The sequence below is a fragment of the Cucumis melo genome, chromosome 1 (assembly GCF_025177605.1).
Source record: "Cucumis melo cultivar AY chromosome 1, USDA_Cmelo_AY_1.0, whole genome shotgun sequence".
In the NCBI taxonomy this organism is placed as follows: domain Eukaryota; kingdom Viridiplantae; phylum Streptophyta; class Magnoliopsida; order Cucurbitales; family Cucurbitaceae; genus Cucumis; species Cucumis melo.
Genome location: NC_066857.1, coordinates 25,882,388 through 25,894,133, shown reverse-complemented (window position 1 = coordinate 25,894,133; position 11,746 = coordinate 25,882,388). Strand labels below are relative to the sequence as shown.

At 33.2% G+C, this 11,746-nt stretch overlaps 2 protein-coding genes across 5 annotated transcripts; one reads left to right on the top strand and one right to left on the bottom strand.

Annotated features, from left to right (window-relative positions):
* Positions 1 to 264: 264 nt before the first annotated feature.
* Positions 265 to 3,051, bottom strand: LOC103497569 (RPM1-interacting protein 4). The gene is made up of 4 exons (XM_008459804.3): positions 2,811 to 3,051; positions 1,576 to 2,025; positions 1,156 to 1,341; positions 265 to 669 (listed from the first exon to the last, which is right to left on the bottom strand). Exons 1-4 carry the CDS (start codon positions 2,814 to 2,816, stop codon positions 634 to 636), a joined length of 678 nt encoding a protein of 225 aa, XP_008458026.1. The 5' UTR covers positions 2,817 to 3,051; the 3' UTR covers positions 265 to 633.
* A 3,706-nt stretch (positions 3,052 to 6,757) lies between these two features.
* On the top strand, positions 6,758 to 10,877 carry LOC103497568 (zinc finger BED domain-containing protein RICESLEEPER 2-like). Of its 4 annotated transcripts, none has more exons than XM_051079949.1 (5): positions 6,765 to 7,019; positions 8,290 to 9,656; positions 10,398 to 10,487; positions 10,565 to 10,626; positions 10,709 to 10,871. In XM_051079949.1, exons 2-3 carry the CDS (start codon positions 8,469 to 8,471, stop codon positions 10,449 to 10,451), a joined length of 1,242 nt encoding a protein of 413 aa, XP_050935906.1. In that variant the 5' UTR covers positions 6,765 to 7,019; positions 8,290 to 8,468; the 3' UTR covers positions 10,452 to 10,487; positions 10,565 to 10,626; positions 10,709 to 10,871. The 4 variants fall into 4 exon arrangements, with proteins under 4 accessions (XP_050935897.1, XP_050935906.1, XP_050935905.1 ...); XM_051079948.1 differs by adding an exon at positions 7,905 to 7,982 and having other exon boundaries at positions 8,290 to 10,487; XM_051079943.1 differs by adding an exon at positions 7,256 to 7,317 and having other exon boundaries at positions 8,290 to 10,487.
* The last annotated feature ends 869 nt before the right edge of the window (positions 10,878 to 11,746 follow it).

The window sequence follows — 11,746 nt, the reverse complement described above, 5'->3', positions numbered from 1 at the left end:
ATATTGGGATGGGAATTTCCTTGAACATCAAAATGAATGTGTTTCTCCACCATCTTAAATCTTTAATATGTGGGGGATAAATAGGTGAATTTGTTGCATGTATAGCAAGGAAAAAAATAATCAAAAAAATATGTGATTCCTTTCCTATTTTTACTACTTCTCATCGACCAATTTAAGAATGAGAGATTCTAGCTATCTTAGGCTCCCCAACGGTTTGAACTCAGACTTGGGACTTGAACTACATGCTATTCTAAAATGTAGTAGTTTGATAAATAAAAATATCATTCGACTGGGGGAGGAAGTTTATGGGCAACAACAAACTCTCTTTCTGTCCATATTTAGGCAAAATATGTGACAATATTACAGAAAAATAGGCCAAAAGACCAAACAATATGAAAAATGAATCTAACAAAGTACAAGTTTCTCCCACAAGATATATATATATATATATATATATATATATATATATATATATATATATATATATATATATATATATATATAATAAATACAAAAAAAAAAAAAAAAAAAAAAAACAGCACACATGGTTCACAAACAGAGTCCAGTCTGCAGAGTCAAATCCTTTGGTGGATGCAGATTGGTGAGTCTTTGAATTCTTCGAATAAATCAAACTTATTTTCTTCTAAGACATGGGAAGCACCCTCCTCCCTGCCAAACCAATCAATAACAAAATTGATTTATAAAAAAAGAAAATCACCAACATAACCCAATTGACATTTAATCTATGCTATAATCATGAAATATGTGGTTTAAATTCACTCATTTGAAGTACATAAAACAATAACATTCGTTCATCATTCACTAAGTTAATCTTCCATTTGAGGTAAATGCTCAAACTCCCTTAACCTAAGAAGTAGTAAATAAAAAAGAATTATAAAATCAAAGCGCATTATTAGATGCTCAAAAGTATATGCAAGGGAAAAAAACTTTAACCAAGCAAGCAACACTTCTACGAAGTGATTTTACGAATTCTTCAATGATAATATGTTTTTTTAAAAGTTCAGATAGAATGATTCATTCATCACCATACCCTTCTCTAGCTCACCACCAAACTATTTCAACTCACAATTTTTGTTTCTTCATTGATTTTTCTTTCAACGGTAAGGAGAAAAAAAGGGCAGAAAATTAAAATACCTTGACACTGTCATCGGGTCTTCGGTTATTAGCATTGTTGTAAGGTGAAGAAGAATGTTGCGGCGGCGGGGTTCCGGGCCCCAACCTTTCCTCTCGAACTTTACCAAAAATGTGGGTAAAACCGTCGGCCGATGCCGGATTGTTCACATCCCACGATCCAAACTTCGGCACCGCCGTCCCTTCCGGCTGCACCACAACCCAATTTAAAACTGCCATTTCAAAACTCAAGCAATAGAATATTGGAATTGGAACTGAAATTGAAATTTGAGGCGAGCAAATATTGGAGTCATCCTTTATATTTCATTTACTAAAACACATGTAACTCTAAAATTTGAACCAACTTTATAATTTAACCCGAAAAAATACTAACCGTGTATTATTCAAACCCAAGTTAAGAACAAACGGAAAAATAAAACTCACAGGGGAATTGTTTTTCGTTTTAGTCTTCCCGCGGTTGTCGTAGCTACCCTCAAAGCTCTTGCCCTCTGTCATCGAACTGTCTCTTGCTGAGGGCTTCGCCTGGCGATGGAGAGGAGAGCGGTCGATGCTATAGTCGGAGCCGCTCTGTCTCCGACCCGGATTTTCACGGTTGCCGGGGGAGTTAGCGTAGGGGCGAAAGCCGCCATCTTCTCGACTATGTCTCCTCTCATGAGTGGTAGGTTTTGGTGGTGGAGTGTCGTCCTTTAGACTGGGTTTGGATGGAGGAGCTTCATGTGAATTGTCGATGAGAATGTCTGGATATTCCTCGGGATCGTTCGGGTTTCTGATCGGTCCGCCTCCTCTGCCCTTTCTTGCCTTGTCGAAGAACACTGTGTATGGAACATTCCCTTCGCTTTCCCAATTCCCAAATGCTGGTACATGTGACCGTTGCTGTTCCAACAAAAACACATTTTTCAACACTTGTACTAAATCATCGATTCATGTAGTTGATTAGTTATGATCTAAGTAGTGGAAAAAACGATAGTATAGTGGTTCCAACACACAAAACATCATCTTGTTTTGATACCATATTTAATCAACCACTAACTCAAGAGTTTAAGCTAAATTTAATTATAAGAATACTTCGATAGTTTTGACCAACAATTTCTCTTAAAATGGAAGATTGAAGTCACTTCCCTTAAATTTTCATTCTATAGAAAGAACCAAAAAAAAAAAAAAAAAAAAAAAGATCTTTATAGTGCCACATCAATTAAATCATACAGAGTGCCTTAATCATTGTAAAAGTTGCTAGCAAGAAAGCTCTTTGAAGCTGGATTTACACAAAATTATTATTGTTCGAACACATCTTTTTCAAGACAAAAAAATTCAAACTTGGATTGAATCTGAATCAAGATTTATAAAAAGAACTAAAATGATCTTGACATTTCAAGAAATCATTATACTCTTCCAGTTCAGCTAGAAAAGTCAAATCGAATGCAAAAAAAAAAAAAAAAAAAAACGTGAAAAATAATACAAAAGAACAGAGAAACCTCATCTTGAAACAGAGAAGGAGAAAAATATCCGATTAATTCCAATACAAAAACAAAATCATAAAAGAAAAACAAATTAAAATCCAGATCTACCAAACTACCACAAAAATCCTAATTTTCTCAGAAACCAAAGAGACATAAACATACAAGAGAAAATGAAAAGATGATAAAATTAGAAGAACTCACCGCCATTGGAGAAGAACAGAGCAGTGAGATTAAGAAAAAAGAAGAGATATTTAGGGGGTTTGTTATGGTTGAATGAAAAAATTAAATTTGGAGAGGAGAGTTTAGAGAGAGGAATGGGTTTTTAGAAAGAAAGTATATAGAGAAAAATGAAGGGAAATGGAGAGGTTGATCGGCCATGGACTGGCGGCACCGGTAAGCTTTGACTATTCCTCTTTGGTTATTTCTTGCTCTGTTCATTTTTTTGTTTTGTTTGAAACAATTTGAAAAGTCTTGGTTTGTTCTTTGTATTAAACCCTGAACGTGGCTTTTACCCGGTCGTCGGGTTTGATACTGCCACGTCCTGTTTTAACTCCTTCCATGCCTTCCCTAACTCTCATTTTTTCTTGTCCACTGGGCGTGGTCTAACTCATTTTTGGAATTTGTTCCTTTTTTTTTTTCTTTTTTTTTTCTTTTTCTTTTTCTTTTTTAATTCTCTCCACACAGAATCTATAAATTTGTTATTTTTTATATTTATTTTGTTAGGCTTACATTTGTTAATACTCCAAAAATTAAAGGAAAGGTTATTGAACAATGTATTTAGAATTTTAGGATTGTGCTTTGTTAAGTTTTAAATTTTAATCTTTTATACCAAACAAAATAATTCGTATTTATTTGTTTAAAAGAAGCAGTTTCAATATTATTCTTTAAACATTTTATAAACCTACTCATGAAGTATAAAATCTTCGGAAGGATGATGGAAATTTGAACCAGTGGTGAGTAGATGCTTGCTTGATTAAGGTACCAAAGACAATGAAATTCATACCAAGTGGCTTTTTGTCCATTCATATTCATTAATGATTTCTCTATTTAAGGATATTTTCCTCAAAAGTTAAACAGTATTGCCTTTTTCAAACAAACAAAAAAAAAAAAAAAACAATTATTTCAAATAATAGAAAAACGGTTAAAAATATTCCATCGTTGATAAAATATAAAATTTTACTATATTTGAAAATAATCTTATAAAAAAGGTAATTTATTTGAAAAAGGAGAAAAGTTTTAAGAGTAGTTTTTAGAAATTCTCTTCTTGTATTATATCTCTTAACTTTTGGTTTTGGTTTTTCGATTTTTTATTTTTAAAGGGAAGCAAAACCATAAAGAAACAAAAACATCCTCCCTTGCAAGGTTCGTCAATTGCTTAGAAAATCAGACTCCCCAAAATCCTCAAACTCTTCCAAATGAAAAGAGTTATTCAGTACAAAAGGAACTCTCAAACTAGCACCAACGATGCAACAGTAGCACAAAAAGACCACCTACTTTTGATTTTGATTTTGTTTGTTAAATTTTAAGTTAACTAATGAGTAATGAGTTAGTTTGAGATAAGTAATTAATTCTTGAACGTTAGTAGATTTGTATGAAATAGAGTCCTAAACTCTTAAAACAAGTGGTTATAATTTCAATTTGTGTCCAATTAATCTATAATAAATCTTAATTTATTCGAAAAGTTTGAAACATTCGAAACACGGTTCAAGACGAGATATGGCAAAGCATAGGTAAGCAGTTGTGGACACAGGTTAAGTGTGTTAGTTAAGGTAAGGGTGAGAGTTAGGTTGAGGTTGAGGTTGAGGTTGAGGTTGAGGTTGGTGAGGAATAAATTCCCAATTGTCAGGTTGTCAAATATTTAAATGCAATTTCATCCTCTTTCAATTTCTTTTTCTTTTTCTTTTTCTTTTTCTTTTTCTTTTTCTTTTTCTTTTCCTTTTATTAATAAAATTACATCAAAACCAACCACCAAATTTGGCTCCATTATTTATTTATACAATGTCTTCAAACCTTCTCCTTTTTTCTTTTTAATTTTATTAATCCAACAACACACACATAATTCAGGCCTCACAAAACCTCATCTTACATATTCTTAACAACCTATTTTTTTTTTATTTTCTTTAAATTAGAAAAACCATAAATTACAAATTCAAAATTCATTAAAAGGACAAAAAGTTATATACCTTTATAACTATCATTACTTCTCTTCCTTTTAGGAAGTTACAAATTCATTTGGGGAAGGGTTGAGTTAGGGAAGGATTAGTGTTAAAATAAACCTAGTTTTATCATAACCCTTGTTTGGGGAAAGAGTTTAAAAATGTAGTTTTATGATAAGAGGTGTTTGGGGGAAGAGTTATGGGGATTTTATGATAAGATGTGTTTGGGGAAATGTTTAGGTGGGTAGTTTTAGGGAAAATTTATGATAAGATGTGTTTGAGGAAAGGGTTAGATAGGTAGGTTTATGTGGAATTCATGATAAAATTTATTTGGTGAAAGTGTTATGTGAGTTGGGTTATGAATATTTTTTTTTATGTAGTAATTTTTTTAAATGACATTGTAAATATAAGTAAGAAATTATTATTGCATATTTTTTTTACGAAAGCGTCGAACCGGTCTTATTGGAAATAATTTTTTTCTATGTGTAACGTTATTAAATTAGTAAAGATAGTTGTACAATTTGAAAATAATTTGTTAACAAATTGTACTAACTTTATTCTAAGTCATTTTTTAGAAATATAAATTATTTATTGTCTATTTGTAGTTAGCGATAGCGGCGTATATTTGTTTTTAACATATATAATTACGTGGTCTAACGCATGGGTCCATATTGCAGTTGATCAGTGCAGTTGTTTGATGCCGACACAATTTTCTTTATCAACTCGTCGTGGAGTCGCACCACAGCCAAAAGGACGAGGTTAAAATGTCGCGAGACTGTCTCGCCTGATCGTACAAATTTCCATTGAATTACGCGGTTCTTAATGTCATGCGTCAAGACGTGCAAGAACATCGCAACCATTTCCTGGACATCGACAATCTTTATCGATAAAAGACCAGCTACAGTTCTAAGTAAGTGGCATAGAATTGCAAATGTGCACCTATCTATGCGGGTGCTTTTGCAACACACAAGATTAGACTCGTGTATCATTCAAAAGTATGCAAGCTGCCTAATTCTATGCCTTGTGTCGAACGGTGTTTGTGGGAGATGCTTATTATCGTTCATTAGTAGCTCCAACGTTAGGAGCATCTAACGTTGGACAAATGTGAACGCGGTTAGGACTCCAAAAAAATTTTGTTGATCCATGTGAAATGACCTTCAAAATATGTACCTAAGTATGTTATTAGAATGGTCATTTGCAATGGACGTACATAAAATTTAGTATATGGAAATTAATAACAAGTATTCGAAGAAAAACAATGTGAAACCATGCAAACAGAGGTTTGCATAATGTATCAAATAACTATTTCTTCTTTAGTACATATAAAGTGGTTCATGTTTACGATAATTAAAAAAATCGCCCTTGAAAAGAAATACTTGTTTTTCGTTAAAATTTATTTTCAAATTTATATGAAAAGTTACAGTAGATTGATTTTCCAATTAAATTACGTTAAAAAATAGGGGTTACATTTGTAAAAAAAGTTATTCCATTACGTTTGATAATGAATTCAATATTTTTTTCGTAATTGAAATTACAATTAAACGAACCGTGAATTTGAAAACTTCTTTTTACGCATGTGACAGTATGTTACTTTAGCTAGTCGTGAAATGACAGAAAACTATTATAAAGCCATTAACAAAAATTACACTAAAAACTTGTTTGAAACAAATTAAAGAAAAAAATTGGAGTTTAATTTGAAAACTTCAACCTTCATTTGACATATTCTTTTCATGGTATTAACTAATTACGAACAACTAACATGTGTAAACTTTATGCAATTTTATTTTATTAACTTTGTAACTTCACTTGGACCCCTCATTTACATGTTTCAATTGATGGTTGTAAGTAGGGGTGAAAAAACCAACCCGACCCGACCCGGTTCGGTTTGGGTTGGACCGGTTAATAACAACTGCGTTACCGAACCGAACCGATTTGATTCGGGTCGGGTCGGGTTTAAAATTAACCAATTAGGTTAAAAAAATTTGTTCGTCGACTCTGCTTTGTCTTCGACAGTTCGACTCCTCTCAGTCTTCACCTCTTCGTCTGCAAACTCGGCATATCTCTTCGTCTTCATCACTTCGCCATTCCATCGTCACTCGCCATTCCATCGTCTTCATCACTTGAGTTTTTGGGAGGTGGGTGATTGAAACCCACTGTTTTGCTTCAAATCCGCCATTGAAACCCACCTCTTCAACCCCTCCAACCATTTTATTCTCTTTCAAGATGCTTCTATTTCCATCTTCTCCCCGTTGAGGTATTTTTGTTATGTTTTGTATCGAATCTGAGAAATCGCCCGTACGGTGTTTGTTGTAATGCATCTTTCTTTTTCTTGCAACTATTTAGAATTTGGGATTTGGATTTTCGATTATCTAATGTTTATAGGCTTGAAGTGGTTGAAAATTTGCAATGCTGGGAGAAAAACTCAATTGTGATGAAAAATTAGACAAGCCCACTAATGATTTTTTGGGGGGTTTCTTTATTTTTGTTTAGGTTGTGCTGCTAAAAGGTGCTAGGGAAAGAATTATGCTTCTGTGAGAATTTCTCCAGCCAATGTATGATGTATTTACTTTTGTTTAAATATGTAAAAGTGTGTTAAAAATGTAAAATACTGAATTCATTTGATGGTATTGGGAGGCGCTTGGTCATAAAACCGTAAAGGAATGCTTAGATGTCTTAAACTGATGCAAATATGAGCGTGTGTGGAACACTACTGATATTGCTATGATTCCGAAGGTGCATTCTCCATGTGTGGTGTTAGATTATCATAGGCCTATTATCTTTTGTAATGTGGTGTACGAAATTGTTTTGAAAGTAATTGTGAATTGTATGAAGCATATTCTACATCAGTTCATAATCTGAATCGCAATCAACTTTTGTTCTAGAGCTGACAATTTCAGATAACACAATCATTATTATTGATTCCAAAGGTGCATTCTCTAGTGGGTGCATTTATTACATCGTTAAATATATGGGAGGGATGCTTATGTAGCTTTGAAAGTGGATATGAGAAAAGCATATAACTGTATTTAATGGTGTTTCGGTGAACATATTAAGAGTTTCACTAAGCATTGGATCATGTTAATTATGGACTATATCTTCATCGCTTCTTTTGCTTTTGCTAATCAATGATGTTCCATAGAATCACATCATTCCCTTCTTGTGCGTGGTTTATGCCAATGATCCTTTTCCCTTATTGATTGATTTATTTGTGATGAAGGTTTGTCTCGTGCTTTATCTGTTGCTCAATTGAATGGTTATGCATGTCTCGGGTTTGAGAACTAGTTCGTTAGATAGTCTATTGTTATGTCGTGCATCTGCTTTAGAATTTGGGTTTATTAAGAGGACTTCACATGCTCGCCAACTTGCCTCAGAACAGTTTGTGAATTTTAATAAATCAACTTGGTGTTTCTCTCCTAATTTTCCTTTAGATTGAGTGTTACTGTATTAGTAGTATTTGTAATATAGTTTCTCTAGTTCCACAAAATTTATTCTACATTATGATCAATCCATTCTTTACGTTACAGGCGGCAATTGTTAATTCCCAAACCCTTGAAGAGGTTGCAAGGTTAGAACAGGTATGCTTTGTTTTTTGTCTTCTACAGTCCCTCCCTCCTCAAAAGGAAAATGGAGGAGAAAAATTAGAGTTGTATGAGAACTCGTAGTTATTGATTTGAGTGTTTTTTTTTTCTATGTGTTTTGTTTGATGATTATTAGGATGACTTCATTCTCGGTAGACGAGACTTCAAATCAGAGTTGTTCTAGTCCAGTGTTAGGAAAAAGAAAATCGGTTAAACCACCACCATCGGCATGGGAACATTTTATAAAAGTAGAAGGATGTGATCCTAAATATCCTAGGGCTGCTTGTAAACATTGTGAGGCTTCATATGCTTGTGATTCCAAAAGAAATGGTACCACTAATTTAAAAAGACATTTAAAGAAATGTAAGATGTACGTAAATCCATTGGAAGATAATGTTGAAGGAGAGGGAGATTCTGAAAGTAGTTTGATGGCTGCATCATTCACTCAAGAAAATTGTAGAAAGATGCTTGCTAGGATGGTTATCTTGGATGAATTGCCATTTAAGTTCGTAGAAAGTGAAGGGTTTCACCAATTTTGTCGGGCATTAAATCCAAAGTTTGTGATTCCATCAAGAGTAACCGTTGCAAAAGATTGTTTTCAAATGTATATGAAGGAGAAAAAAAAGTTAAAAAATGCATTAACTCGAAGTGGCCAAAGAGTTTGTTTAACAACGGATACGTGGACTTCTGTGCAAAATATTAATTATATGGTTATAACGGCTTATTTCATTGATGATGATTGGAACTTGCACAAAAGAATTTTGAACTTTTGTCAAGTAGCTAATCATAAAGGAGATACCATAGGTAGAACCATTGAAAAGTGCTTAGAATGTTGGGGTATTGATACGCTCTTTACTGTAACGGTTGATAATTCAAATGATGTAGCCATTGCCTACTTGGTTAAAAAGTTTAAAGGCAGAAATGGGTTGGTGTTGGATGGTGAATTTATTCACATTAGATGTTGTGCCCATATTCTTAATTTAATTGTTAGTGATGCCTTAAAAGATTTGCATGTGTCTATCATTCGAATCAGAAATGCTGTGAAGTATGTTAGGTCATCTCCTGCTAGATTGCAAATATTTAAAGATTTTGCTAAAGAAGATAAGATGTCAACAAAAAATTGTCTTACAATGGATGTTCCGACACGATGGAATTCTACTTTTACTATGTTGGATGGAGCAATTAAGTGTCAAAAGACTTTTGAAAGATTGGAGGAGCATGACCCTAGTTATTTGCCAAAGGATGATATTCCTATTACTGAAGATTGGGATAATGCAAAAGTGTTTGTAAAGTTCCTAAAGACTTTTTCAGAGGTAACAATGAAGTTTTCTGCATCTATGTCTGTGACTTCAAACATATTTTTTCATGAACTTTGTTTGATCCAAGAAATAATTTGTGAATACCCATCGTATGAGAATGCATTATTGAGTCAAATGACATTAAGCATGCAGACAAAATTCAACAAGTATTGGGGTATAACTACAAGTGAGAAGACCAATTTATTATTGTATGTTTCCGTAGTTCTTGACCCTAGGTATAAGCTAGCTTATGTGAATTATTATTTTAATGAATTTTTGGAGGAAGATTGTGCAAAAATATGGACGAATAAGGTTGAAGAAGCATTTCGTTGATTGTGTGATGATTATTATATGAGAATGTCAAAAGAAAAATATTCACAAACACAATCATGTACACCTATCGAAGGATTTGGCTTTCGAAGTCAAAGTAAAATACCTTCTATCTCATTTAGTGGATCTTATAAGGCATGTGCTACTGTTCATGATAGATTTAAACAAAGTAACAAAACATGTCTAGATGATGCTAAAACAGAGGTGACTCGTTATCTGGATGAGGCTCGTATAGATTGTATGGGCGATGAATATTTAAATTTGCTAACTTGGTGGAAGGTGAATTCCTCTCAATTTAAGATCATTAGCCAAGTAGCTAGGGACATCTACAGTATTCCTATATCAACTGTGCCTTCTGAGTCCGCCTTTAGCACTGGAGGACGGGTGTTAGATTCTTTTCGAAGTTCTTAACTCCTCAAACTGCAGAGGCACTCATTTGTGCTCAGAATTGGATTCAGTCTAAACCTTTGGATGACATGACTGAAGAAATTGACGGGGCTGAAGAAATTGATGAAGGTAATATTCTTTTTGAAGTACGCATTTAAAATTTTCAATTATCCCATATAAGCTAACTGTTTGTCATTTTGATCTAGAATTCATAAACATAGGAAAGGAGATGGAAGCTGCATTTGAGAATTTGAATAATGACTCTATGGTTTAAATCCCTACTCTCAAATCTTTATTTACACTTTTTTTAAAATTGTTAACTTGTTAAATATCGAATCTTGTTTTTTTAGAGTCTTGAAGCTCAGTGATGGAAGCACTTTGGGTTATACGAACAAGGTGGTCTCGTGAAGATGTTCATTAATTCATACCTTCACAATTGTAAACTCTGATTTAAAGGGCCAGTAGCTTCTCTACTATCAACTCTTTAATCCCGCTATGTGTGTCCTCAGAAGATTCTTAGTTTATTTTCCTTTATTTTCTGTTTTCCATTTTTAAGTAATATACTTTAGTAATATACTTTATGTGCAGTTTTTACTTTTTATCCAAGTGCATATATATGTTTTTCTCTCCTAGGTACAAATTAAAGAACTAACTATACTTTATTTAGTTTTTGATTATCATTTGGGAGATGGACAAGCTTGTGTTGTCACCATTATCGTTGCCTTTGATTATTTATTCTCATGGTTTCCATTTTCATTTTTAGTGTGAACTGTGAGAATTTATATATTTAATTTCGATCTTCCTTCCCTTTATTGGGTGCTTCTATTTTTCTTCTTCTAAAAGAGATAAAGATGCTTCATCAATAAGTGGACTTGAATAAGCATTTTGCCAATAAACTTTGTTTAGGACAAAGTTATGTGTTTAATTGTTTCAAGGAGCTAATTGTTTATTTTGGTGTATAATGTTGGACCCATATTTATTTTCATTGAAGTGGTTTCTAAATAAAGTTTTCATTCATGTAAATTATACCCATATTTATTTTATTTTATGCTTCATCAATAAGGAGGAGGAGGGAAAAAAAAAAAAAAACGACCCGACCCGACCCATTCGGCCCGAATGTGGGTCGGGTCGGATTTCAAAATTAGTCCGTACATTGCAGGTCGGATCGTTTTTGAAGAAAACCCGACCCAACCCAATTACACCCCTAGTTGTAAGAACTGATTTAAATTCGTATTTATTATGGAAAGTAGGATTTTACGTTAATTAGTTTTAAAAATACATTACTCCATTACTGTGTTATGTGTACCCTCATTCCCGTTATACTAATTTAATTCCCTATATAGTCGTTAATTGCATGATATGAAGATAGACGAACGTTGCAAAATATA

Coding starts and splice junctions, on each gene's coding strand:
- LOC103497568 (XM_051079940.1), top strand. CDS start 8,469: ATGATTATTAGGATGACTTCATTCTCGGTAGACGAGACTTCAAATCAG.
- LOC103497569 (XM_008459804.3), bottom strand. Junction 1,342..1,575: donor AAACGAAAAACAATTCCCCT/GTGAGTTTTATT, acceptor GTTGTGGTGCAG/CCGGAAGGGACGGCGGTGCC. Junction 670..1,155: donor GACCCGATGACAGTGTCAAG/GTATTTTAATTT, acceptor TTGGTTTGGCAG/GGAGGAGGGTGCTTCCCATG.